The sequence below is a fragment of the Seriola lalandi genome, unplaced genomic scaffold (assembly GCF_002814215.2).
Source record: "Seriola lalandi dorsalis isolate HSWRI2012SDOR001 ecotype SW California unplaced genomic scaffold, Sedor1 jcf7180002054760, whole genome shotgun sequence".
NCBI classification, from domain to species: Eukaryota; Metazoa; Chordata; class Actinopteri; order Carangiformes; family Carangidae; genus Seriola; species Seriola lalandi.
In genome coordinates, this window is record NW_019525313.1 from 415947 (window position 1) to 442707 (window position 26761).

Genomic DNA, 26761 nt, shown 5'->3' on the forward strand with positions numbered 1-26761 from the left:
TACATTAAAAAATATATTTTTAAAAATTAAATTACATTCTTTAAATATTTAAATAACCCATTAAGGCAATACATAATATAATGAAATATTTTTTACAAAAAGTATCGAAAAGTATCGAAATACATATTGGTATCGGTATCGAAACAGAAATTTGGTATCGTGACAACCCTAGTTTATATAGGTCTGTATATACTCAGTTGTCAGTTTATTAGAAACATTTTAAAACTAGGCTAAAACTAGCTGTGTAACACAACAGTCCTGTAATTAATCCTTAAAATGTTTAGTTTTCTGCCATATTAATGCGGTGTTGGTTCAACTGTTTTATTTTGGAGGCTGCAATCTGTGCTGCTGTTGAACTGCATTGGACTCCACAGAGGTGAGTCTATTGTTTAGTCTATCCTCATTGATTTGAATGTGGTGGACAAAACAATAGGAACATCTGTCAATAGAATGCAGTGCAGATCAACAGCACCAGAAAGATTGCACAGTTGAATCAACACCTAGACTGGATGTCTTTATGTGCCTCTTGCCCAACACACTCTATATAAGAGCACTCCTTGAATGCAACTTCAGCCACTTAGCTTTAAAAGTAGCTCCTAAGTCTGGGAGAAGTTAGAAGTAGTCAAGAGGACTCCTTACTCACTAAGACCAAATCACAAAGAATCTTAAAGGGCTGCTGTCAATTACTTAAAAGATACGACTCAATCACGAGGGAATAATGAGCGTTGTGGAGTTTGTGAGGAATGCAATAACATCTCCAACGGACACACCCCAATCAGTGCCAAAATTAAGTGTTACGAGTGCGTTACTTGGCAACAGAGAAAAGCTGATCTATTCACCAAACAATAACTGCGCTCTGACCCGACATCATAGGACAATTCATACGATGTTCAGCAACTACAGAAAAAATAAGCAGCTTCATTGTCAGTCTACCCGCTGTGATCGGTGCCAGAGATGGAACACATGTAAAAATTATTGCACCATCGCAAGACAAGGAGGTATTTGTAAACAGGAAAACAAAATCACACCATCAACACACAGGTTGTATTCGATGCTACCTATACAGTTGTAGACATTGTTGTACAGTGTCCAGGATCTACACAGGATTCATGGATGTGATCATGGATCTGACAGTAGAAATCTCACACTTCAACCCACAGCTGGGACCACAGCTACATTACAACAGGTACAGCTACAACAGGCTGTGGCTAATAGCGTTTTTACCAGCACACTCTGTTTTTCCATCAACCAATCGCTGTGGTTCCTGTAGGGGAATCCATGAAAATTGATGTCAGCCATAACAACGGAGTCACACTCTTAGCTTAGGAGTTTTTGCTTTTCCTTACTAAAAGTTGGTCTCAGCAGCTTTTTGAAGAGGACTTAGGAGAAAACTTTTAGCGTGATTTAGGAGTACTCTTAGTGATAAGATAAAATACTTTGTGAATATGGGCCCTGGTTTCCGTTCTGTCTCCACGTTGCTTGGCTAATCACACCCTCATCAGAATCAGATTTTCAACAGAGGAGCATATACCTTCTTTTCTGCCAACCAGGTACAATTTGCTTCTCTATCCAAACGTGATTCTAGATTTACCGATGCTTTTACCAGCTGCTTGTAGTGAATGCCACATATACTGGTTTATTCACCTGTTGCATTTCCCCTGTCAAACATTAGATTAATCTATTCTTCCACTGTAGCGTCCTTGCAAGTGTAGGTAGCGTTCGTTGTGTTGTTGTGTCTGTCCTTGTTAGTAGTGTGTGGTAATAAATGTTGCAGATAAAGTATTTGCTGTGTTTTCTGATACAGTAATTTAATGTAGTCAGTTTGTGCATCACAGACGCTCTGAACTGATAACCCAGAGAAACAGTTATCAGCTTAATTGTAATGACTCGGAAATTATATCGCTGGTGGAATGATTAAGTTTGTTTTGGCAAATCTGCACCATGTAAAGTCACACTGAGTTAGCTATTAACAGTTTGCTTGTCTGCAACATGTCTGTAACCATGATTGTACAGTCCACATTCGTTGGATTACTCTGACACTGAAGAAAGCATCTAAGCATGATCATGCTGATGAGAGAAGATCGGTTTGTAGTAAGAAATGTGTTTTTTACATGATTTCAAAGTGGACTTTTGAATGCTCATCCTCAATGACAACTGGAGACACTGAAATCACTGGAGAAAGAGAGTTATGCCCATGCTTCAAATTTCAATCACTCAGGTGACCAGTCACCTAAGGGAAAAATAAAAACAAATATTACTGCACAAATCAAGATGCCATTCACATCTGTTCAGAGTGCACTATTTTCTCACATGAGAATAATGTGCATGTATTTGTTTATATCCCATGTACCAGGGCCAAGAGTGCCAAGTAAATCCAGGTCATTATTCCAGAGACCAAAGACAGCAGGTACGATCCCTGATTAGTGAAATCACAATCACCTGCTGTGGCCATTAAAACTTGGCACAATCTTCCTCTGTTCCTTAAATCCTGTTTTAGTCTACATGTTTGGAGGTGAGGGAAACTGCAGCACTGGTGATAATTCTCTGTGGGTTCATCACTACAAAAGACATGTTTCACATCACACACACTAAATTTGATTCATTGTAAATATAAAAATATTAATTCTTGCAGCTTCGGCTGAAAGGTGTTTAAAATACCTTAAGGTACTAACTGGAAGGAAAATATCACCATACACTAAAATGTCCACAGACAGCATGACAATGAAGAAAAATTAGGAAGTAATGGCAATAGCAGCCTTTCGTTTGGTTGACACAGGAATTTTTCAGTAAAGATCGTGAAAGATTCATATCTGTGTCTGTTTATTAACTGTTGGCAGAGGTCTGATGCCACGCTCAGTGCCATACCTCAGCCACCCCAATCAAAATGCCCTGCATACACCACTGCTACCAGCAAGGATATCCAAGAGTGGAGAGATGCAAAATCAAGTGAATAAACTCACTGAGCACTTTATTAGGAACAGCACACTAACTGGGTAGTTCCTCAGTTCTTCATGTCATGGCTCCACCAGATGTTGAAACTTTCTTCTACGACTCTGCTCCATGTTGACATGATGCATCACATCATTTCTGCTGATCTGTCAGCTGTACATTCAGCTGTCAATCTCCTGTTCTACCACATCCCAAATGTGTTCTACTGGATTCAGGTCTTCAGACTGGGGGGGTCACTGAAGTTCACTGAACTCACTGTCATGTTGATGAAACCAGTTTGTGACATAGAGCATTATCCTGCTGGAAGGAGCTATTAGAAGATTGTGAACTGTGGTCATGAAGGATTTTTTGAATAGAATATTTTCTTATGTGAATATTATGCATAACTATAACATAAATAAAAAAATGTACAAAATAATGAAATATAACAATGGTATAACTCTGGCTTTGGCTATACAGTGTAAACATAAGCCTATAGGCTATGGCTGCTATGGCTGCCATTGCATCCCCCAGATTTCCTTTCAAACATTTTCAAATATAAAATACTATTTACACTACAGTTTGGCTAAATATTTGGTGCTATTATTTACTGAGAGATGTGCATCTATATTTCCCAGCATCAACATTTTAAATTCAGTATTTAATCAATAGTCAATGGCTGTTTCTCAATACAGAGTACACCAAGTTCAGACTTGGGAGTTTGAACTAGTTCAACTCAGAGGTCCAGACTCCTGGGGACAGGAGGACTATTTACAACTGGAACAGCAACATTGTTCCTCATATCAGCAGCTCAGCTCAGCACTGGGGATCACATTTCAACACACCTGTACCCAACTGAATCCGACTGAAACTGACTGAACCCGACTGAACCTCACTGTACCCGACTGAACCCGACTGAACCTCACTGTACCTGACTAAACCCAACTTTACCTGACTAACTCGACTGTACTCGACTGAACCCGACAGTACCTGGCTGAACCTGACTGTACCCAACTGTATGTGACTGTACCCAACTGAACTGTCTCACTAATAGCTCCACAAACTGACATTCAGGAAAAACACATAATTGACAGTGAGTGTAGTAAAAGATACAATTCATATCCAATCTGTAATGCATATGAAAAATCTAAAAAAAATTAATATGGACATTCATATACATTTAATTTTTATTAAAAAGTGGTGGTATGAAGCCCACAGAGGCTGTGCTGTTGTTAAACTGTTCAACATATCATGTCTTTCTTCAGCTTCATCTTCTCAGACTAACTGTCAACAACAAATATTTTATTTCAACTCAGACCCAAGTTTCATCTTCCATAAGGAATGTCATCATATATCAAAACACCACAGATAACAGAGCCAGTGGTAAATTGCCAAAGGGCTTGCAGATATAACTGTTTTCCTACCAGGATGATGGCGGACAGCGAGCTCCTCATATGACCTCATCCAGCAGGAGGGTCCTTACATCTCCCAAAACACTGATGCAAATTCCCAAACAGGCATTATTTGGAAAACCTGACTACGTATTAATTCGTATGACACGTATTCAGCCCAGGTACTGTTCTGAATTGGAACGTTTCACAAGTCCACAGGAACACAAGTACAGAGAAGAACGCAGAGTGAGAAACAGTTGCTTTCCATCTTGTATTAAATCGCGAATTGTAACAAAACCTTGACTGAGATTTGTATTCCCACAATTCACTCCCCTGTCCTGCTATTTAGTGACCAAAAAGATAGTTCTGCTCATCAAAGTGGTTAACACTGTCAACCACTTTGACATGAGAGGGAGACGGGGCCTTGCGGAGCCCTATGCAAGTGAGCACATAGGGCCACCCAGCTCTAAAAAAAAAAAAAAACATGCCGGCATCAATAAAGAAATTGATAAGCTCATGGCCATATGATTCTGATGGTTTGGACCATTTGGAACCAGATCACAACTGGAACCGGTTCTTGATTACCATCCATAGTTTACACAAGGCAGGTTGGTCCTTGGATTCAGACTCTGACCCTGCCATCTGCTGCCTCAGCACAAATCAAGATCCATCAGACCAGGTCTTCAACTGTCCAGTGTTGGTGAGTCTGTGTTCACTGCAGCCTCAGGTTTCTGGTCTGGGTGACAGGAAGTGGAACCTGATTTGGTCTCTGCTGTTGAAGGTTGGACGTGGTGTTCACTCTGAAGCTTCTCTGTTCAGCACAGTTGTAAAGAGTGGTTATCTGAGTGACAGTAGCCTTTTTGTCAGCTTGCCACCAGTCTGTCCATTCTCCTCTGACCTCTGACCTCTCTCATCAACACAGAGCTGCTGCTCACTGGATGCTTTTGTTGTTGCTCCTTTCTGAGTAAAAACTCTAGAGACTGTTGAGTGTGAAAATCCAGGAGATCAGCAGTTTGAGAAACACTCAGACCAGCGTCTGACACCGACAATCATGTCACAGTCAAAGTCACTGAGTCACAGTTTTCCTCATTAACTGAAGCTCCTCACCTACATCTGCAGGAGTTCATACACTGCTGCCACATGATTGGCTGATTGGATAATTACATGAACAACCGGGTGTTCAGGTGTTTCTAATAAAGTTCTCAGTGACAGTATATCTTAGTCCAGAAAAGAAAACATTACGGCTCTTCACACAAATATAGAGACCATGTCATAGCCATGACTCAAGCTGCACATTGGCTTAACTACAAAAACACCAAAGTAATTCATGTATTTGCAAGGACATTATATTGTTCTCTGTAGACAGATGTATATTCTCATTTGTTCATGTTTGCCAAATAGTATTTTTTATGTATGTAGTTGCAGAGGCAGGTCTGCTTGCCCAGAGGGCTCTGTTTATATCTCACAGACTGCTAGGCCCCAGTGTTGCCATAGGAGCCATAGACCTACCAGCTGACAACGTATTTTTTCCCTTTCAATGACGGTAAACAACCTCAAAGTGACGAATTAATAGCAAGCTTTCAGTGTTCACAGCATTTTCTGAAAATCTGGCTAATCATCCGTATCGTGTAGATCAGTGAGCCCTTTTAATCTTCGACAGAGAAGCTGTATCATCACTACACAGGCATCCATATCCTAACGTATTTACCTCAGCAAGGGTAATGCCAATGTAATGGAATAACAAGCGTTTTAGCTAATATCAAATGATTACGTTCAAAACGCCATCATAACACCCGAATAACACACTATACCAGCTCAAAATGTGGAGCGTTATAATTATTAATGTTATTATGATTGAAATTGAATCGGTGGCTGCGGGACCTATCGTGAAAATATAGCGATTATATTTACCTTCTCTATGATTTACGCGTCAAACATCTAATCCCCGGAGTATTCTAACCCAATTAGAAAGCTAGACAACTAGCCTAGCATGTGCATATGCCCCGATATGGGCAGCACAAGCGAAGCTACAGAGATAACGGTTTGCTAAGTTGAATTAGCATTGGAAAAGTTGACAATATTTGGTCGTCTGGCTTACAGTGGAAGTTAGATACGGTTTAAAATATCATCTTCGCCTTTGTCTGAATGATAACAGTCCGCTTTACAATTCGGTTTACATCTTATATACAAAAATGTGTTCGTTTGAGAAAAAACGTAATATTTTTTGCTGCTTCGACTCTTATTTGCACTTGCTTCTCGCACCAAAACACAACGTGACGCTTGATGGCCAATGGTGGGAACAGTGAATAAAGTTGAGATTTTATTTAAGTTTAATGTTGGATGGTCGACCATTCTCCAAGCCGAATAGAAGAATAGCATGTAACTGTTGGAAATTATTGGTTCCCATTTCTAAATACATGCATCTCCTTCATTCATCCATCCGAAACCATTCATTTACCAGGTTTTTAAGCTAGTTTGGTGTGACGGTCGCAACATACGAGGCAGGAACGGCACTTAGCATAGCACCAAGCTATCTGAACGTTGATGGGTACAGTAGAGATAAACTTCAACCACTTAAAAGGGTGTTATTACCTTTGGAAACAGGCGCGTAGGGAAAGCGTTCAGTGGGCTGTTGCTGTCCGGCGGTGAAGGTCTCCGCCCGGGGACCAGTCTACCGTCCGTGCCGCTTGCACTCGGGTTGGCGGAACTGGAGCAACGGGACTTCGTCGGTCCTGTGTTGCTCCCGGCTACTGAGGAGGAGGAGGAAACGGAGCGGGTTGGGCTGTGTTGATTTCCACGCAAAAGCTGGTACTGCACCGTGGCGCGGATAGGCTGCAACCGGACCGTGGTGGTGTTGCCACAAGAAGCGCAGGAGGCTGAAGGGGAGCGGCTGTGTTTAACCCGCTGGCTGCTGCTGTTGATGCTGACATGATCTGCCACCGTCACTTGATGAAGTTGTTTATGTGAAAACATGAGAAGTAGAATAAAACGTCCTGTTGAATATACCACAACCTAACTTTACGGCGTTGTTTTTCAGTATACGCTACACGTTATTCATTTTTAACAAACTTTGCAGGATCAGTTACCAAAGTTCCTTAAGTTCATTTACGACGTCCGCTCCAAACAGTGTTAACGTTACATTTCTGCTACTAGCGACGACAACTATAAAGGTAACACTTCTGTTTCCTCTGCTGAGTACGAACAAAAAAAACACATCTGTGAAGTTAATTAACTTTCTGCCCCAACATTGTTATTATCGCGGTACTTAGTCAAACTGGTTGTTCACTTTCTCGCTCTCCGGACCCCTCTACCTCAGTTTCCAGGACAGCAGCTGTCAGTCCTAACTACTGACGGAGGAGGTTGGAATCTGGGTGGGACCAAATCACCATGAGTACTTTCTGATTGGTCCTGGGCTACTTCCTGGGTAATTCAATGGGTTGTTAAAGGATGTGTGTGTAACAAGCCGTTTTAACATTTAATGGCTAGTCTGGATATGCATTACAATATCCGTAATTCAATTCTTCCTAGTCAAAATGAACATTTCAGATATCCACAATGACATTCTTCCAATCCACAACTGTCATTTCAGATATCCAAAACTTATTTCTTCCTACGATAGATGACGTCACATTTCACATTCATGTGTATGGGGTTTCTCATTACGGATATCTTTAATTCAATTGTAGATAGCCACAATGTCAAATGTGGATATCTGCAACTAAATTATGACTAAAGATATCTATATTGTCCTTTTCAGTTATCTTAAATCATGTTTTAACTAGTCAAAACGATGTTATAGATATATTGAACTGAATTTTGACTAATCAGATTTAAATTGTAGATATCTCAAACTGGAATTAAGGATAATAATAATTTTAATTGTAGATATCTATTATCAAGTTATAGATATCTTCAAATGAATTTTGATTATAAATATCTCAAATTGGAGATATCTTTAACTTTCATTCTGCCTAGATAAAATATAATTAAAGATATCTTGAAGTAGAGTTATGACTAGGCCAACTGATGTTGCAGATATCTGTAATTATGTCAGAAGTTATGGCAAGTAGGAGGAAGGGCAATCGTGTGTCTGGAGACAATGAATGTTCAATACAACTTAAATTTCTAGAACAACTCTCAAGTGAACGAAGCTCTCGTTCCCCACAAATTCCTTGTTTATGAGCTCGTTCTATTTCATGGCATTTTCTACATATTTTATCCACAACAGCAAACGCCATTTCTTCTGCTAACACTGTTCAAATGATTTGTTTGCTAGGCCAGAATCCAATTGGAAGCTTTGCATGAGCAACGTCATGCACAACAATTCTGAAGAGTCAAAATGTAATTTGCGATATCACAATAACTTGGCTTTTCAGCCTCAATTTATGGTGGATACGACTTTATTTATGTAAGGGAGGACACATTTCAGGCTCCAGGTGACAATTCAAAATGTAATGGAATGTAATGCAGTAAGGCACTCTGATTCACGCTGTCAACAAATCACATGCTTCTGTTCTTCTGACTCTTTGGACATTAGCTTGTCTGCTGCTAACTCCACTAGCTAGCAAGCTTTTATGGGCAGGTAATATTACCTCAAGATTAGTTAGCAATCTATCAAAGAACACCCTTAAAGTAAACTTAAAAACAGCACCTAGAGGCTCAAAACTCACTTGGTTTTGAGAGTTTTTGAGATAAAATGTTCTAAAATCAGAGCTGCTCCTTCTTTTCCCCTCCTGCTCCTCAACCTGCCTGTGTGTGCACAGTGCTACTGACTGAGATCACATCACTGTGTGTGTGTGTGGATAATTCATTTTCATGTTTTGGGAATAAAAAAAAACTTCAGTGCTAAAGAAAAAAGACAGAAGAATTGTAGCATCAATGAGTAAAGTAACTGTTTTAATGTGGAAGGGTGGGGGCAATTGCACATGTTGTAAATATTGAGGGGGACATATCCCCCCTTGAAGTGTACGCCTCTGTATGGACCGCATGTTAAAGGCACAACAGGTTTGAAGAGACCATATTTGATCAGAGGTACAAATACAGTATTAATGGGTAAATTCATGGAAACTCGTAATTATCAAAATAAATTAAAGACATCAATCCAGCCAACTTCATGTAATCTATTGAGAAAATGATCAAACCGGGATGAACACATCAATTTTAAAACTACAGATGAATGAAAGGTGAAGTGAAATCCCCTATATATTTTGAGTTAACCAACAACAAAGCACAAGAGACAACTAAGATTTATGCAAGTACATCAATTCTCAAATAAAAGCTGATATTCAAATATTGGCTGAGGCTGCAGCAAAAAAACAAAACAAGGCTGGGCACTAACAATGCCTGAGAAAAAAACACCTGGACTATGACAACTCTCAGCTCTCAAGCCTAAAGAGTTTATGTATTACATCAGGCTGTTATAGTGACTTCCTGTAATGTGGAGTACCGTATCACTATTCAGCATCAATTAAAAGAGATACGTTTCATACAGTTCACAACATTCAGCGTTTAAAAATGTAACAAGTGGTGACACAGCAGGTATACCCTTTGTACAGTACATGCTGTCATAACGTGAAACAATGTATGTAGAACTAAAAAGTGCACAAACTGTGTACTGAGCCAAGTCAGAACTGATCTATGTATAATTGACTGCATTGAAAGGAAAAGTGTGTTCCATACACAGGAGAAGCAAAGACCATTGGAAAACACAGACAGAATAAATTGTAAAATTAGTTAATAATGGCAGAAAAACAAAAAGCAAAATAAAAGCATGGCGGACATGTGTGGAGAAGAAAAGCTGTAAAATATTTTTTTTTAAAAACAATTTTTGTTAGAAGTGTTGTTCCTGCATATAGTCAAACATATAAATGACATCATATAAGAGCTGTAGTTAGTAAAATTATTTTTACTGCACATTTTCACTTTATCATTCAAACAGTCTCCTCATGTTACAGCTCCTACATAAACAGATGAGACTTTCTATGCTGTGATTCTAGTGAAAGTCAGCATTTTTGTTACACCCCCGAATATCCATGACTGAGTAAGTGAGTTATAGAGTTGAGTTTGTGATTAAGTTACACTATTGGTCCGCTGAGTGTTGGGCTTTTCCCATTGGCTGTTGCTCTTTTCTATAAAGCAAACATTTTCTTTGATGTCATAAGGAGGTATTTACAGCAGAGCCACAACAGTTTTCATTTTCAGACGGATTTAGTGACTTAAATAAAAAACACCTAGCAGCAAAACCTAGAAACTTTCCACAGAAGAGAGTCTCCAGTTCTGCCCTCTCTGTTCAGTGAGTCTCAGAGAGGAGGAGCAGCAGCAGTTTGTTACCCCAACGAAGGCTGTGCTCTGTGTGAGAGACTATAAAATAAGATATTGTGTCTCTTTTAACTGATCATGTTACAGTAAATCTAGCTGAAATCACAGCTCAGTCTTTGTCTTTAAGTGATGTTTGGTGATGTTGTCAGATGACATTGTGTTTATTAAATCAGGACTTTAGCAGCAGCTTGGAAGTGACTGCTGGTTAACATGTAGTCTTAGTGGGCCATGTTAAAACACTGTACATGTGATCACAGTAACCAGCTGACTCTAGGCTGAATGCACATATGACGCAATGATGTCATGAATGTGCCAATCGGTGATTACATCATCTAGCAAAATGTACCAACTTTCCATTGACAGTAGTTGTTTACAGTGGTTTTCACCTGCGTCCTCAGTTTCTCACATTGACCACACACAGTCCAGACATGTACCAGGTTTTGACCTGGTCTTGTTGTCTGTGTGATTCCTTGTCCAAGTACTAAGCTTTGAATAAAGCTATTGATTCATCATCCTGGTAACATATCCTCAAATGAGCTAAAATGAAGTTCTCATACTGAATTTAATGACACCCTATTATAAATAATAGACAGCTGACACAAGGACTATGGAACCATATGCAATAAAATATCAACTTCCCGTGAAGGATAATTCCAATTTAGTACAAACGGGTCTTATTTTTGTAGTCACAATACAGTTTATATGTGTCATAAAAGCACTGTACTCTCCAAGTTAATCATGGAGATCTGGAAAAATGGAGGCATTGCTAAAAGTCTGGTGGGACAAGAGACAGCAGCTGTAGCCTGTACACACGTCTTCACGACCCAACTCATCTGAACCTGACTGCTACTGCCAAATTTGAGACCTAAACTTAGACCTGAAGTTATATTTACGTATGCTTAGTTAGCCAAGCTAACAGCTACAACTGTCCACTCACTCCTCCCTGTGGTCACTGAGAGTCTAGTTGCTACAATAGACACACAGATATAGACGACGGGCAGCATTTTGAGGATAACCAAACATGAACCCAACCCAAGCCCAGAGTTTTACACCGCTAGAAGGCTGAAAGCCCGTTACTTTGTCTGGACCTGTCAGGTTCCCGGTGCAGCACAATTCTAGTAAAAGGAAACCATATGATCAGACAGGTGTAAACAAAGTCGAAAGGTTAGTTAAAAAACAAAGGGGAATGGTAACATTATTACCCACACTGCCCATTATAGAAGCTACTTTGACCTATCATATTTATTATAATTGCTGGCAATGACAGGTTAACACCAACATTTCAGGTGTGTTTATTTTTGGTTTTACCTTGTTGACCTCTGTGCAGCAGTGTTCACAGGTTGTAATAAACCATAATTATCCTGTTCACAGTTACACAACATTATTGGAACACATTGTACTTCCTGACTGTGTTCACACTGAGAGCAGCACAAGCTAACTCAACCACAAGTCCATTCAGTTCCTGCAAAGCAATAAAGTTAGAGCTTTTCATCATCATCAGTTCTACAGTCAGTCAGATCTCCATGCTTCCTTCAGTTCATTTCCAAAGATTTACTTTGAAATTTAATGAAAAGGGAGTTAATTTCATAAATTCAATGCTTTGCAGTTCTACAACTTTTTGATTTTTAATGTAATTTTAGTGAGTTTTCAATCGTTCATAATTCCACACAGTATGAACTCCTAATAACAGTCCTGATATTGAAATTCAAACAGACTAGGCATTATGGAGCACAGAGTTCTCTAAAGTGAAGTCATACTGAAAATTAGCCAGGTTGTAGTTAATGTCCCGGGACAGCAGCACATCAGGGATGAGGGGAAATCCAGCCTGCATGGTAAGGACATGAGGAGCCAAAGTGAAGGGAACATCCCTAAGGACATCTGGGAGAGCTGAAGCAGCTTCCACTGCTGAGGCTCCCAGTACGGGCCCCATGGTGGGTAAAGCTGCAGGGAGCACTCTGTCAGCGGGTTGATCTGGAGTTGTGTAGGATGACTGTGAGGAAAAGGAGAACAAGACGAGAACGTCAGTGGTCCTGGTCTGGCGGTCAGTATGAGCAGAGAGCTGAGGCATTGGATATTTTATCCTGATATCAAACGTTGGATGAGTGCATTCCTATGAGATTAGTGTTCCTACAACTTACTTGGACACACGACATGTGGAACTGTTTCACTTCCAGAGCTGACACAATCAGACAACAAACAACAATGCTGACAAGTTCATATGATCAAACAACGTGCATTCTTGTTGATCCTACTATTAAACACATTTATTTTGTTGTTCTCACTGTGGAATTAGACATTCTTGAGACTCAAGTTAATTTATTTATTGATCATTACTTTTTACAGTGCTTTGTTTAAAGTACACTGGTTACTCTCTGACACTGCAGGGCTTCTTATTTGTTGTGGCACTGTGACAGAATGATGTTACAGGTTTACATATCCAAGACAAGTTAGTGCTGAGATTAAAATCCCAGTTTGAATATGTTGAGAACTCTGTCAGTATTTAGAAAGCAATCCTGCACCCTATCAGTGCTAATTAATATCAGCTGGTTTATGCCTAAATGATGGCCTATGAAAAGGTTTTGTCATTACCAAGGTGTCACACAAATGGCACCTCATGATGGGTAAAAGCAAAGAGCTCTCTCAAGACCTACGCAACCTTATTGTTGCGAAACATACTGATGGCATTACAGACGTATTTCTAAACTTCTGAATGTTCCAGTGAGCACCGTTGGGGCCATTATCCGGAAGTGGAAAGAACATCATTTCACCATAAACCAGCCACTACCAGGTGCTCCTCGCAAGATTTCTGACAGAGGAGTCAAAAGAATAATCAGAAGAGCTGTCCAAGAGCCAAGGACCCCTCACAGAGAGCTTCAGAAAGACCTGGAATTAGCAGGTACAGTTGTTTCAAAGAAAACAATAAGTAATGCATTCAACCGCCATGCACGCTCACTGCGCAAGACTCCAAAGCTGAAGAAAAAGCATGTTGAAGCTCTTATAAAGTTTGCTGCACAAATTTGGACAAGCCTCTGAAATACTGGGAGAATATAGTCTGGTCAGTTGAGACCAAAATTGAACTCTTTGGATGTCATAGCACACACCATGTGTGGAGGAGAAATGGCACTGCACATCACCGTCACAGTGAAGTTTGGAGGTGGGAACATCATGGTGTGGGGCAGTTTTACAGCATATGGTACTGGCAGACTTCATATTATTGAAGGAAGGATGAATGGAGAAATGTAGCGAGACATTCTTGATAAGAATCTGCTGCCATCTACCAGGATGCTGAAGATGAAACGAGGGTGGACATTTCAGCAAGACAATGATCCCAAACGCACAGCCAAGGAAACTCTCAATTGGTTTCAGAGAAAGAAAATAAAGCTGCTAGACTGGCCCAGTCAATCACCTGACTTGAATCCAATTGAAAATCTATGGAAAGAACTTAAGATCAGAGTTGATAGAAGAGGCCCTGGGAACCTTCAAGATTTGAAGACAGTTTGTGTGGAAGAATGGGCCAAAATCACACCTGAGCAAAGCATGCCACTAGTTTCTCCATACAGGAGGCGTCTTGAAGCTGTCATTACCAACAAAGGCTTTCCTACTAAGTATTAAATACATTTCAGTAAGGGTGTTCAATACTTTTTCCCTGTGTCATTCCACTTTATTACACATTACTTAATTTATGGACATATGTGTTTTGATTTCTTTGTATGTGTGGATTACTTGGGTTGTTTCCGATATCTGGTGACAATTTCATGTCAATAGCCCCATTAGAAAAATATTTACTGAGAAAAATGTTGACGCTGTATGTTCACTTAACACATATTGTGTTAAACTGTCAGAATTAGCGTATGAATTCTGGAGTTACGGCTAAAAATGTGTTACTATTGACAGTACTGACGCATGAAGATGCAAAAAATGTCATTTGATCAGCAGTTAATATAAAAATATTGATGACTTGACTTGAAGTAAAAGTGAAAATAGTGACACAAACAAATATGTGAATAATATAAAAACTCCTGAACATAAACATATGGGTTCACCGAAGTCAACTTTATATTATGAGGCATTCATCAACTGTGGGACTCATGGTAACTGGAGACCGACCTGTAAAAAACGAGCCCATAGGTCGTCTGTGCAGCAGGTTATTATGACCCATAGTTATGTTTTGTTGCTAGGCGACATCTAGTGGTGGTAGTAATTATGACAGGAGCAAAGGGAAAGTGCAATGACGTCGTATAAAGAGACAAAGTCCACGTCAGGAGGAGGTTGTGGTGGAGAGCGCTGTTCCATTCCCATGTGAAAGTAGCAGTTTATGTTTTTTCTATTATCCATGAGCGTTCGACAAAGTTAACCATGTTGTTATGTTGTAACCATGACAACAAATATCGTTTATTGAAGAAGCACTTATTTTAACCCAAATCACAATCTTTTCCTAAACTTGAACATAACCAAGCCATGACAGTAATCAGTAACCATGGTGACAGCATCACAGCACTGGACATAGTTCTGTATGAACCATGCAGGACATGCTACTGGTCTCAGGCAAATCACTTGGTAGAGGAATAAAACCTTTCCAGGTCCTCTCCTCTGGTGAAAACACTTTGTTTTCTTCTTTAAATGTCATTTCATGAGCTCACCTTTGATGGCTGCACTATGACATTTGTTGACGGGTGTGCGATGTTCATGTTCTGCATCTTCCTCCTCTGCTCTTCAAATGTCTCTCCTGCAGAGCAAATAAAGCAGATATAAAACATTTTACTAAAAATACAAAATGGCAGCTCCAACTGCCAAAGAGATATGGAGGTGATATTACAAGCTTTCAGGATTCAGTTTAACTAAACAGTCAGTTTATACCAAAGAATGCCAAAGGGGTGAGAGAAGCAATATGTTGGTCATTCCAGGTCTCTCCAGACAAGGTTTATTCCTGCATATATGTGTCCATGACCAACACTAGATATATGTAGACAGATGTGGACAGTCAGTGTCTCAGGCATGGGATGTTCTCTGCCACAGCCCCTTTCTGAATAGATAGCTATATTTGGTTGCACTTTACCCAAACTGCATTGCACCAACATTCACAGATTGATCCACCACATTGGCAACATTAACACATACATAAGATTTACTAAGATTTTGTTTTATCCTGTGATTAAGTACAACCATGGTAAACTGTACATTGTCAACATTAAGCCAAATACATTCACTGCAAGGCCATGTTCCACTCACTACACTGTCAGCCAAGAACAGAAACCTGAGGCTGCAGTGGACACAGACAGACCAACACTCGTCTGATGGATCCAAATTCATTCAGATGTCAGTCAGAATTAAAGTCAACAAGATGAATCCATGGACCAACCACCTGGTGTCAACAGTCCAGGCTGGTGCTGGTGGTGGTGGTGTGATGGTGTGGGGAATGTTTTCTTCTTTATACCAATCAATCATGGTCTGAGTGTCTCAGTCTATCTGAGTATTGTTGCTGAACATGTTCATCCTTCATGACCACAGTTCACCATTTTCTAATGGCTCCTTCCAGCAGGATCATGCTCCATGTCACAAACTGGCTTCAACAACATGACAGTGAGTTCAGTGAACTTCAGTGACCCCCCCGAAGACCTGAATCCAGTAGAACACCTTTGGGATGTGGTAGAACAGTCTCAGAGGAAAGTTTCGAGGCTCAACCCAGTATCACTACAGTGTTCCTAATAAAGTGCTCAGTGAGTGTGTGTTACAACAACACTGTAGCTATTGACTGATTATACTGTTTGTAACTACACTGACAAAATAAGCTACAGATGTGCCAGAACATAGACATAAAACCCTCTGGACTAGTCCATGTCCCTACCTATTTTAAGGTTATGCAAGGGGCCTGGCAACAGGCTGCTGTCACTGCGCCAAATCATTAGATCGCTCGTCAAGTAGCTGAAACACTGAGTGAATAGAGGTGCTGATGGGAGGAGAAAGTGAGAAGGTACTGCTGTTGTCCTCCTCTTCCTCTCCAGGGCCAAGCTGACTTTGTCCACAGAATGAAATCATTCACACTGATGTCAGTGGAAGAAGAGAGTTTTCCTCAGGGCCGTCTTTGTGTGCCTTTAGATCATATCCACAGTCATCTGACCCAACATCAGCTCAGATAATGTTTCTCACTGTTGTCGGCCATGTTTACTCTTATTGTGGTTGCAGATGTGTTTTTTCAACATGAAGCAGTGACTCTGAAGTCAAAGTGAGTTCTTGGGGTTTGGGGATGTTCACATCCTGATTCAGTTAGCAGTGAAGTTTAAGTTCAAATTAAAAGTAAAAATCTGTTTATTTCAGATCCAATGTGCTGGAGTGCAGAGACTTAACTCAATGGCCCATATGTACAATTATTTTCTTGATTAATTACCTCCATTAAGGAGGGCATGTTTTCACCCATGTCTGTTTGTTTACGCAGAAAGTACTGAACAGATTTGCACCAAACCTGGTAGAGAACCTCGGCATGGACCAGGAAAGAACGCATCACATTTTGGTGTCGATACAGTTAAAGGGGCGAATCCAGCAATTTTTATCAGCTTCTATGCTATTGTAACTTCCTGGTCAGAGTACTATAACAATAACTCACTTACATATCTCAGGCATGACTTAATCCACTCCAGTTTGTGCTGCCAGACTTCTAACAATACTTATATAGATAGATATAATATAATCAATAGAGTTGATTTTAAAATGATTTCATCATCTATAAAGCACTGCATGGAAAGGCCTGAGTACATGGCTAAACTTTTGAAAGCATACAATCCTTCATGATTCTGTGATCATCACTAGCTTCAACAGTGTCAAACTGAACTTGCATTCATAGCCCCTGAAACTCTGGAACATTTTATCATATCATATTAGAACAACTGATTCTGTTAATGTTTGTAAATCTTAGATTAGATTAGAGATTAAAGATTTCAATCTGAAATCATTGCCACCTCCTATTTTGTATTTATCCTGTATTCTTGTCTGTGAGCCCTTGATTTGTTTTTAATGTGTTTTAATCACTTTCATTTTATTGCTATTTTCTCTTTGCTCAGCATTTTGTAAATCTGTTTATGAAAGGTTCTACACTGTAAAAAATAGAGAAAGAAAAGATTATCATCATGAACAGATGTTTGGATTATCCTACCATGAGAGAGCTGCAGTGCGTGTTATAAACCTTCAAGATCCATAAATATTCCACAAGTGATGCTTCTGAGCCCAGCGATGGCGGTGCTGGGAGGATTGCTCTCTGCCTGGACAACTACACACACTGAAGAGAAGGGACACTACATGGCAGAGGTGACCGGCAGCCTCGCCCTGCTCGAACCTCCACAGCCTGAGCTTGGTCTGGCCTGTCTGATACAGTGAGGAGCCATGCACCTGTTATTCAGTCCTGCCTGCTACCATCAGCTCAGCTGTGGACATCTGCTCTGATCAGATGAAATCTACCTGATGGTTCATGAATGAGAAAGAAAACCTTACATTTAAGAACAAATGCATTCTCCCCTCATACTCTAAACCTCAGGTGAGCAGATTTGATGGAGCTGTATCTGGGACGTCATGTTTGAGCGTATATGAACCATTCACCAGCACTTTGCTGCTTACAGCATGAGGCCGTCTTTTATAGATGGTAGGCAGCAGGTTTACAGTCGATGTCTGTGAGCTCAGTTGGTTATCTCAGTCTGAAAGAGAAAGACTGGCACCCATACTTGTTCTCTTCTGCCAAAAATAACATGCAGCTCCTGACCATCTGTGTCAGCTCCACCAGCTCTTCCAGTTAAAGCCATGAGAAGGATTAACAGCAAATAATACTGCACTTCTCTGGGAGTGAAGTAAAATTTGGTTTTATTAAGGATTTACCTTGCTCCATGTGGATGTTTGTGGTTTTGGGTAGAAACAGATGGCTTAGACAAACCAGAGAAGCAGGATATATATACAGTTGTCACCTCTACTGGGCAAATATCAAAAGAAAACCCCTCATGTACACATTCTTTTCCAGTGTCATGCAATGTTGGCTAACTGCCAACATTTTATTCCAGGGGTTGTAATGTCTGCTACCTTAACTCATGTGTTACGATTATTAACTGATTTAAAATATTGTTTTGACAAATAAATCTTGACTTAAAATCCTCTTACTGGCATTTTCTGGGTTTTTTTGTTGCATACCATGGTATTCCTCATTACATAAAGTTGCACAGTTGCTATGGGGATATATCTGTCGTTGTCATGTGACCAAAGTGAGGATTGTAGGTAATATAGGTCAAATATGGGGGTAATATCTAGATGTTCATACACTGATGAGGACCAAGAGATGCAAGCAATGGGACCTTGAGTGAACATTTTTAGTCAGACTACTGTTTCCAAGAGCAACAAGAAAACTGTGTTCACTGTGTCACAAAACAAAGTCACACAATCTATGATATTACAAATTGTGTCACACAGTGAAGGATGGTCATGAGAGAACCACCCTAACTTTCCTGCACTAATATCTCCTTTAATATGATTCCCTTCACGTTCTCATCACTTCACATCCCACACTGATCACCTCTGCTGCAAACACACTCATTCCATTGCTTCCACATTGACCCTGCTGCTATTGGACTTTGTTGCTATCTATCCATGTTCATATACCTCATACAGCTCTCATGCCAATATGCACACTATACTGTAGATGTGTAACATAGTTTTTTATTGCACTAGGACTATCTGTCATACAGCTATACTTTTATCAAAATGTGTACAGGCAGTTATTTATCTGTACAGTTGTTTATTTGCACTAGTGATGTCATTTTCCCATGTTGTTATTGTTACTGTCTTTCTCATTATTAGGGCCCGACCGATTAATCGGCCGATTATAGCCATTAGAGAATAATCGGTAATCGGTCAAAAGTTGGCCGATTGACGCCGATGTTTACACTTATTTTTCACTAATAAAATGCAGGTAATATGGTATTTTTCTTAGAAATTATGTCCTTGTGTTACGTATCCAGTAGAGGACGCTCCGACTGCTTTCATGTCACGCTTCACAGTCACACTGCATCAGAGTGAAATAGTGAAGACATGGAACTGCTACGGATTGACACATAACAAAATACCTCAATCTTTTGCAGTTACTTTTTTATTGTTTGTTTTCAAAGATGTTTACTAAAAAAGTTGTGCTTCTTGCACTATAGCCTACCTCTGTTAGATTGGCAATAATAAGAAGAACTCTGGTACTGAGGGGGCATGTGAAAGTAAATGTCTTAATTCATACAGATAGACATTTACTGCCTTTTTGCATATCATATTTTTGATTTATTTTATGTTCAAATTGTTCATATGCTGCTTGTTCTACACACTTTCTGATAATAAAAGCATTTGAAAATAGTAAAATGTTCTCCCTTCAATTTATATATTTGTAACAAGTGTTTGGAACTATATTCAAGCCATCAAAGACAGGTATTTCGTCTTTTTTTAAATTGAAAAATGTAAAAATTTAATCGGCTGATATATCGGTTATCGGAATTTTTTATTCCCTAATATCGGAATCGGCATCGGCCAGCATCGGCTTCTTTAATGTCTACTCTATGTCTCTTTGTATCATTAATGAGCTTTGAAGTGACTCTAACATGATGTGATTGACCACTTTCTAATACAGTACATATCGTTAAAGGCAGAATGAAGGGAACATCACACCAAACTCCACTCCGAATTCTGTCAGTTTAACAATGCCCTGCTTATAGGGAACGATGGATAATATCAAACCAACACATCAAACCAACCATCCAACTTACTAAACATGTTTCCTACCACACTCTACCACTGCTTATTTACCATTATAGGCAACTTAAACAGCCAAATATGGTCTTACTCCAAACACCACAATGTCAGGTTCATGTTCATATAAGCGTGTGTTTCTCACCGATGATAACAAAGCCTCCATCAACTTCCTTGTCGGATGTTGACTTCTTTGTTTCTTTACGCAGTCCAAGGAAACTCAACATGATTCTTCTCTGTCAATAAAAGAAATGAAAGGTTAGACCAGCAGCCATTAGATCATGTGAGCTGCCAGTGTTAAATTCGTCACACTGAATTGTTAGAAACCAGTATTAGAAATGATCATTTCACTGAATTATGACTTCATTTACAGGTTTGTTCACAAAGTTGAAAACAAATAAAATTCACAACTTAAAAGTATAATTATGTTGGCTGGTGTATGCTTCACAGACAAAAAGCACCTCCTGCCAAACTGTTTTGGAACTCTACATTTGAAAATATTAAATGGAAAACCATTTGGAATTATAAAAAAATATTGTGTCATAAACAAAATTAGAGAAGTTCCATTTTAAATTATACACTCAATTTATTCTGTGAACTAGGTACTTTCAAGGTTAAGAGACAATATTGATGGAAAATGTACTTTGCAATTGCAAAACTGAGAGTATTTGTCATTTATTTTATGAGTACCTGTCTATTAAATTGTTTTGGTTAGATATATTTCTATGATGAGAATGATACTGATTGTAAAAACTATTTGTTTTGAATATTTTTATTCTATTTGGAAAATACTGAAGCCACCAATACAAACTGATTAAAAAGAAACCACACATTTAACAATTCAAAATAATAATTGGACATTATATTGATTGATTACATGGACTAAGAACAGTAAAGCAATAAAAGCAATAGTAACTTGTAAAGCCTTAAACATTTTCCTTTAATATCTTTGTTTTCTTTCATGGTACCCCTATGTATATAGTTTTGTTTTGTCCTTTAGTCCTTTTGAAATACTTTTGTTTATTATATTTGTTTCATCATCCTTATTTATATGCTGCATTTATTTCCTTTGATTGTATTTACTTAATTTGTATGTATTGTTCATATTTTAATATGTATCTTATTTCAGAAGTTCCTCCATTTTCAATGTTAAATTATTTCAATAAGTTGATATGGAAAATATTTTGAACAATAAAGCATTAACAAAAAAAAGAAAGAAAAAGAAAACAAATTTGAAAGCATTTTTACATTTGAGCTACATTACAGGAAAAGAGCCTTCCTAAAAAGATAAATAAATATATCGAACATTAAGCTTCTGAATACTGATTCTGAATTACGTTTACCTGATACATATCGCCAGGTCACTTAGGTTTCGATTTCCTTTTCAAATTAACCAATATTAGCAACTGTTTACTAAAGTCACCGTGTACTCAATGTCACACGCCACAGCGCTGCACAGCTTATAGCAGTTTGTTATTTTTGTTGATACGACACCACACATTCTTTTTACTGAGAGTCTACTTTGAACAGGCAAGATGAAAGCTATGCGATGAAGTGATAAAGTGACGGTCTTACTTGTCGCCGAGTCTTACTGTGTCTTGACCAGAAGTTCAGAGTAAAGTCAGTTCATGGCTCCGTAAGGTTTTTACTGCCAATTAGTTTAGTTTACTTCGGTTAGTTTCCACTTTGTGAACTCTAGCTCCGCTAAGTGTTGGTTTAGTTTCCCCAACCTACTATAAACCACTCAATATAACCTAATTGTTTTTTGTCTTCCTCCGTGCAAGATCATCCATGTTGTTATGTTATAACGTGACGTCACTGACCTCAATATGGTCCGTGCTCGTGTAGAAACTATAAATGCCACCGTCGGTTGCGCTGCAGATTGCAAACATGTGTCGGAACCATCCATTGGTGTTTCTGGGGAATAGAATGTCAGAGCACAACGGATGTGTCATAGTAGAAGCTGAGGGCGTTCGATTTAGATTCCTGGGTTTGCCGTAACTACAAGACAATGCGGGTTTAGACGTCATTTTAGATACTCCACCCGCTCGGCCCACCGTGTGAAACAAAAGTATACAACGAAGTATTTCCCGCGCTATTCAGCATTGTGCCAGCTCAGTAAAGCATTCGACTCCAACTCGTAAAATGGCAGGAATAATGGACGTCCCAAGACCAAGAATAAACTGCTCTATGCTGTCGCAGCACATTAACAGACCGGTTTGCTTCGTTGGGCGTGTGGAGAAGGTTCGTGTGATTTGCAGCTAGTTTAAATTAAAGTGTGTTTGTAAACACGGTGACTTGCACTGTGGATGCCAGGAACATAAAGTGGTTATTCCATGCGTTGTCAGGTTCACCCAACAGGAAAAACGTTCACTGTGTCGGACGGAGAAGGAAAGAGTGCAACAGTTGAACTCAACGAACCCGTGAGTACATTAAGTGACGGTTTAACGTTGCTTCTCTAAAACTGAAGGCAATATACCGATGTGACTGTTGATTCTCTAGACTGGGTTTAATAACTCTTCTAAACAGGAAGCGATGTAAACCAGCCTGTTTTCCAAGAGAAATAAATGTTTCATTAGCAACTAAATATGTCTATATTCATGTTATATTGTGTTTACATTTACATTTTCCAAGTTTTGTACAAAATGAACAAGGGGGAGATAGGTCAAAATCGTTATTTATCAAGTATATTTTTTGTTTACAGATTTAACATAAGTCTTCTATGGGTCTGGAAATACTTCAGAACTGCAAAAAGTGTCCTTAAACCTTCAGGGGTTTCTCAGATCGACACAAACTGCAGCCAGATAGCAGTACTGATGTGACTGGGTTGTTTATAAATTAAAAGAATAATTTTCCTAAATAAGAGGACAAAAAGCAGCATATGTTTCATTCAACAGAGTCATGGTCACAACAGTTTGCAGAACTGTTAAACATGGAGCAGGCAGCTGATTTTCTAAGAGACTTTTACATGACTGAGGATGAACTTGGGACATACAGGAATGTATTCAAACAATAATAATGCGAGAAATCATCTTGCGATGGGATCACAGCAGCTGTGAAGCCCATCTGTAGTTGTTACTACATTATTGGGGCATTGTGCTTTCTTCAGCTGTAACAGCAGGAGAGATGCTGGTACTCTGAGGTCTAGCATCTCTGCCATCAGCAGCTGCTACCAACCTCACCACTGTCACCAGATTGTGTGGGTTTGTTCAGAATGGCCCGTCTTGCACAATGATGACACAGTAAGTGGCAATTCTCTCAAGCAGTAGTCTGCACAGTTTTTGCGTCACCTGTCAGACAGACAATGCTGCTGTGTGGAAAATCAGCTGGCCTTTTGCTGTAGCTGCTGATTCTGAAGAGAGCTGAGCTGACCTGGGCTGGGGCCTTGTTGCCCTTTGAAGAACCAACAGGAGAGAGCTGGAGCTGCTCTCCAGAGCAAGCTGAGAAGAGGAGAGAGAAAGAGAGAGAGAGCAAAGAAGGACAACTTTTGTTTGGTGACACCCTGGGGGGTCACATGTCACACACTGACCAACACTGACTGATAAGTGTGGTCCCTGGGGGCGGGTCATCCCCAGGTGTGAACAGTGAGGAACTGTGGGGAAGTGAGTTCCTTTGTCTGTGTAACAAAGAAACGTGGTCTCTTGAATGAGTATACTACACAAACGTATCTACTCAAATTGGCTCCACATAATACTCATCATATGTTCGTATTAGATTGAATATTAAAATTAACAAGAAAAAATTTTAAATCTCAAATTTGTATCTATTTTTCATTTGTCAGATCAATGTTTAATTTAAAAATTCCATCTAAGGACTGTTGGATAGAAATTCAAAAATCTGAATACTTTAATTTCGACTCATGCCGTGGCTTGCTTGAGAGGGCAGGAAGACCTGATTGGTCAGCCTGACACTGTCCTGTCTCTGAGCTCTGCAGCAGTTCCTTCATCCTCATGGTTTCTGTTCTGATCTGCATCGTCAGCTGTGAGATCTTATATAGACAGGTGTGTGTCTGTCCACATCATGTCCAATCAGCTGTGAGTTTACCACAGGTGGGCTCCAATCAAGGTGCAGAAACATCTCAGAGATGATCCAGAGAAAGGGAGGAACCTGAGTCACAGTCAAGTATCTGAATACACAGGGCAATGTGATATTTCACCATATTTTACTTTTTAATAAATTTGAAAAAAAAAAAGTCTAAAAATCTGTTTCCACTTTGTCATTATGGGTGTTGAGTGTAAATTGATGAGGGAAAATTGTAGAATTTTTGATTTTACCATGAGGCTGAACCATAACATGAAAAAGTGAAGACTTTATGAATGCTCTGCATGTAGCTGTCAAGCTCTGTGGAAAAAACAGCTGGTGTAACTCACCTCCATGTTGAGCCGGCTGCTTAGATCCCGCCCTCTCAAGCAAGCCAGGGCATTAATAGAATTTGTAACAGTCCATAGTTACAAATTTAAAAAAAGAGACCAAAATCTCAATTATACATTCTGACAAATGAATGAAAAATACAATTTTAGAAAATTGAATTAAATTTTCCTTTTGCTGATTTCTTTTTATATGGAAAATAAAACTGGGGCACCCTGGTGGCTCACCTAGTAGAGCATGTACCATTAAGGCAGTGGCACGGGTTTGAGTCTGACCCATGACCCTTTGCTGCATGCATGTGTTTGAATGGTGTGTGTTGGTATCATCTGCACAGCTCTAGAATAAAAGGCTAAACCTGTTTTCAGTCAACAGTTTAAACATGTTTAAGTACATTTATCTCTCCAGCTTGAAGAGGAGCTGAGCGGCGTGGTGGAGGTGATTGGTATGGTGTCCAACAAAGGAGGAATAATGGCCACAACATACCACATGCTGCGAGAGGACAAGGGCATCCTTTTTGGTAGGTGTCATTTCATGAACAGATGAGGTGTTTGTAACACAGCGGCATTGATGAGTGTCCATCTGTCCCACAGATTTAGAGCTGTATAATGAAGCCCTGAAGGTCGTCCATGACTTCCCCCAGCACTACCCTTTTGAAGTGGCTTCGAGTGGATGAGCCCTCACGTCTGAAGACTGTTCGTTTTCGTGCTTGTTTCTGTTGTGAGAATAGATTTGCCCAGATCTGTATTATCTAATCATTTTTTGCAATATAATTTAGACCCTTAAAGAATAAAGTTGGAAGTTTCTTTTCACATGCAATGTCCAACAATTTTAAAAATAAAAACATCTTTTTGACTAAGACTATGTTTTGATTATTTTGTTGCCTTCCACCTGCACCCAAGTTGTATAATGGCGTTTATGTAATGTTAATCACCTGTTTATATCTGGTCTCCATTTTCAACCCAATCAGTTCTGATGGTTGAAAAATCAAAAGTCTATTATTGGTGAAGTTACAAATAGTCCCTATATCAATGATAAACAATGTACTGTATTATCAATATTATGTCATTGCATGCCATCAAACGAGAAGCTTTCCAAACCTGCACATGATCCACTTCTTTTTAAACTACAACATTCTTGGCATGTTTTACAGTCCGTTCATTAATCATTAATGCACTAATTACTGAATAAATAGTGGCTCTGTGGAATGTTCTGTATAAGCGTGGAATACTGGATGGTTGTTCCGCTCTAATATAAGCAGCATGAACATGGACTGTGCTGGGCAGCAGGGGGCAGTATGACCACATGCGCTGTCCTTAGCCCGACAGATCCGGGGATAAAACTCATTCATACCCTCAAAGCTTTGTTTCCTTCAATTAAACTCAAGTTCCTATATTGACCTACAACCTAATGGTGTCAATTATCATCAAGCAAAAATAGATTTTACCTAATGGGAGTGACAATCACTATATTAAATGTTCACATAGGTAGTGAGTCATAATGTTGGTCTTTCTATTGGGAATATCTATTTTAGAGTAAAAGGAGCAGGCACTGAAAAAATCCTTGGCAGCAGATGGGAAGAACCATCTGTCTTTCATGATGTAGTAAGACAGCACCGCACCACAACACAACAGCAAGCTGCAGTCAGAGGAATGTTGTTAATGATTCTTGCCATATATTGTAGAGAAATCTGAGCGTGAAAGGCCTGACACGAAAATAAATCTTTTTTTCCTTCATCAAGCAGTGCTCCTTAGTGAAAACAGAATTTTAGAAATTTTGACAAATTTATTAAAAAGTAAAATCTCACATTGACATAAGTATTCAGACACTTTACAGTTGAAGTTTAGCTCAGGTTCCTCCATTTCTCTTAATCATCTCTGATATGTTTCTCCACCTTGACTTTGCCTTTTTTTTTTTTTTTTTTTTTTTTTTTTTTTAAATAGGCCGCTATTCTCTTTCAATAGAACCTCCTTCTACCCATCCATCACCAGCCCCAAGTCACT

At 39.3% G+C, this 26761-nt stretch overlaps 3 protein-coding genes across 3 annotated transcripts in view; 1 reads left to right on the plus strand and 2 right to left on the minus strand.

Moving 5' to 3' along the window:
• The window catches only part of glcci1a (glucocorticoid induced 1a), a 45616-nt gene extending 37965 nt beyond the window's left edge, over nucleotides 1-7651 (minus strand). The window contains 3 exon segments of the mRNA XM_087178946.1: nucleotides 5218-5224; nucleotides 6912-6942; nucleotides 6945-7651. Coding sequence (XP_087035072.1) covers nucleotides 5218-5224; nucleotides 6912-6942; nucleotides 6945-7292 — 386 coding nt within the window. The 5' untranslated portion in view covers nucleotides 7293-7651.
• A 1543-nt stretch (nucleotides 7652-9194) lies between these two features.
• Nucleotides 9195-22217, minus strand: umad1 (UBAP1-MVB12-associated (UMA) domain containing 1). The gene is made up of 4 exons (XM_023424921.2): nucleotides 21969-22217; nucleotides 20539-20629; nucleotides 15278-15363; nucleotides 9195-12627 (listed from the first exon to the last, which is right to left on the minus strand). Exons 2-4 carry the CDS (start codon nucleotides 20618-20620, stop codon nucleotides 12352-12354), a joined length of 444 nt encoding a protein of 147 aa, XP_023280689.1. The 5' UTR covers nucleotides 20621-20629; nucleotides 21969-22217; the 3' UTR covers nucleotides 9195-12351.
• A 106-nt stretch (nucleotides 22218-22323) lies between these two features.
• Nucleotides 22324-25619, plus strand: rpa3 (replication protein A3). The gene is made up of 4 exons (XM_023424922.2): nucleotides 22324-22637; nucleotides 22742-22816; nucleotides 25167-25278; nucleotides 25352-25619. Exons 1-4 carry the CDS (start codon nucleotides 22539-22541, stop codon nucleotides 25432-25434), a joined length of 369 nt encoding a protein of 122 aa, XP_023280690.1. The 5' UTR covers nucleotides 22324-22538; the 3' UTR covers nucleotides 25435-25619.
• The last annotated feature ends 1142 nt before the right edge of the window (nucleotides 25620-26761 follow it).

Bases quoted from the DNA above. Each gene is read 5' to 3' on its own strand.
- umad1 (XM_023424921.2), bottom strand. From the start codon at position 20,620: ATGTTGAGTTTCCTTGGACTGCGTAAAGAAACAAAGAAGTCAACATCC. The intron at 15,364-20,538 runs GTGAGAAACACA...TTTGCTCTGCAG, and splicing joins TGGAGGCTTTGTTATCATCG to GAGAGACATTTGAAGAGCAG. The intron at 12,628-15,277 runs GTGAGCTCATGA...TTTTCCTCACAG, and splicing joins TCATAGTGCAGCCATCAAAG to TCATCCTACACAACTCCAGA.
- rpa3 (XM_023424922.2), top strand. From the start codon at position 22,539: ATGGCAGGAATAATGGACGTCCCAAGACCAAGAATAAACTGCTCTATG. The intron at 22,638-22,741 runs GTTCGTGTGATT...ATGCGTTGTCAG, and splicing joins TCGTTGGGCGTGTGGAGAAG to GTTCACCCAACAGGAAAAAC. The intron at 25,279-25,351 runs GTAGGTGTCATT...TCTGTCCCACAG, and splicing joins GGACAAGGGCATCCTTTTTG to ATTTAGAGCTGTATAATGAA.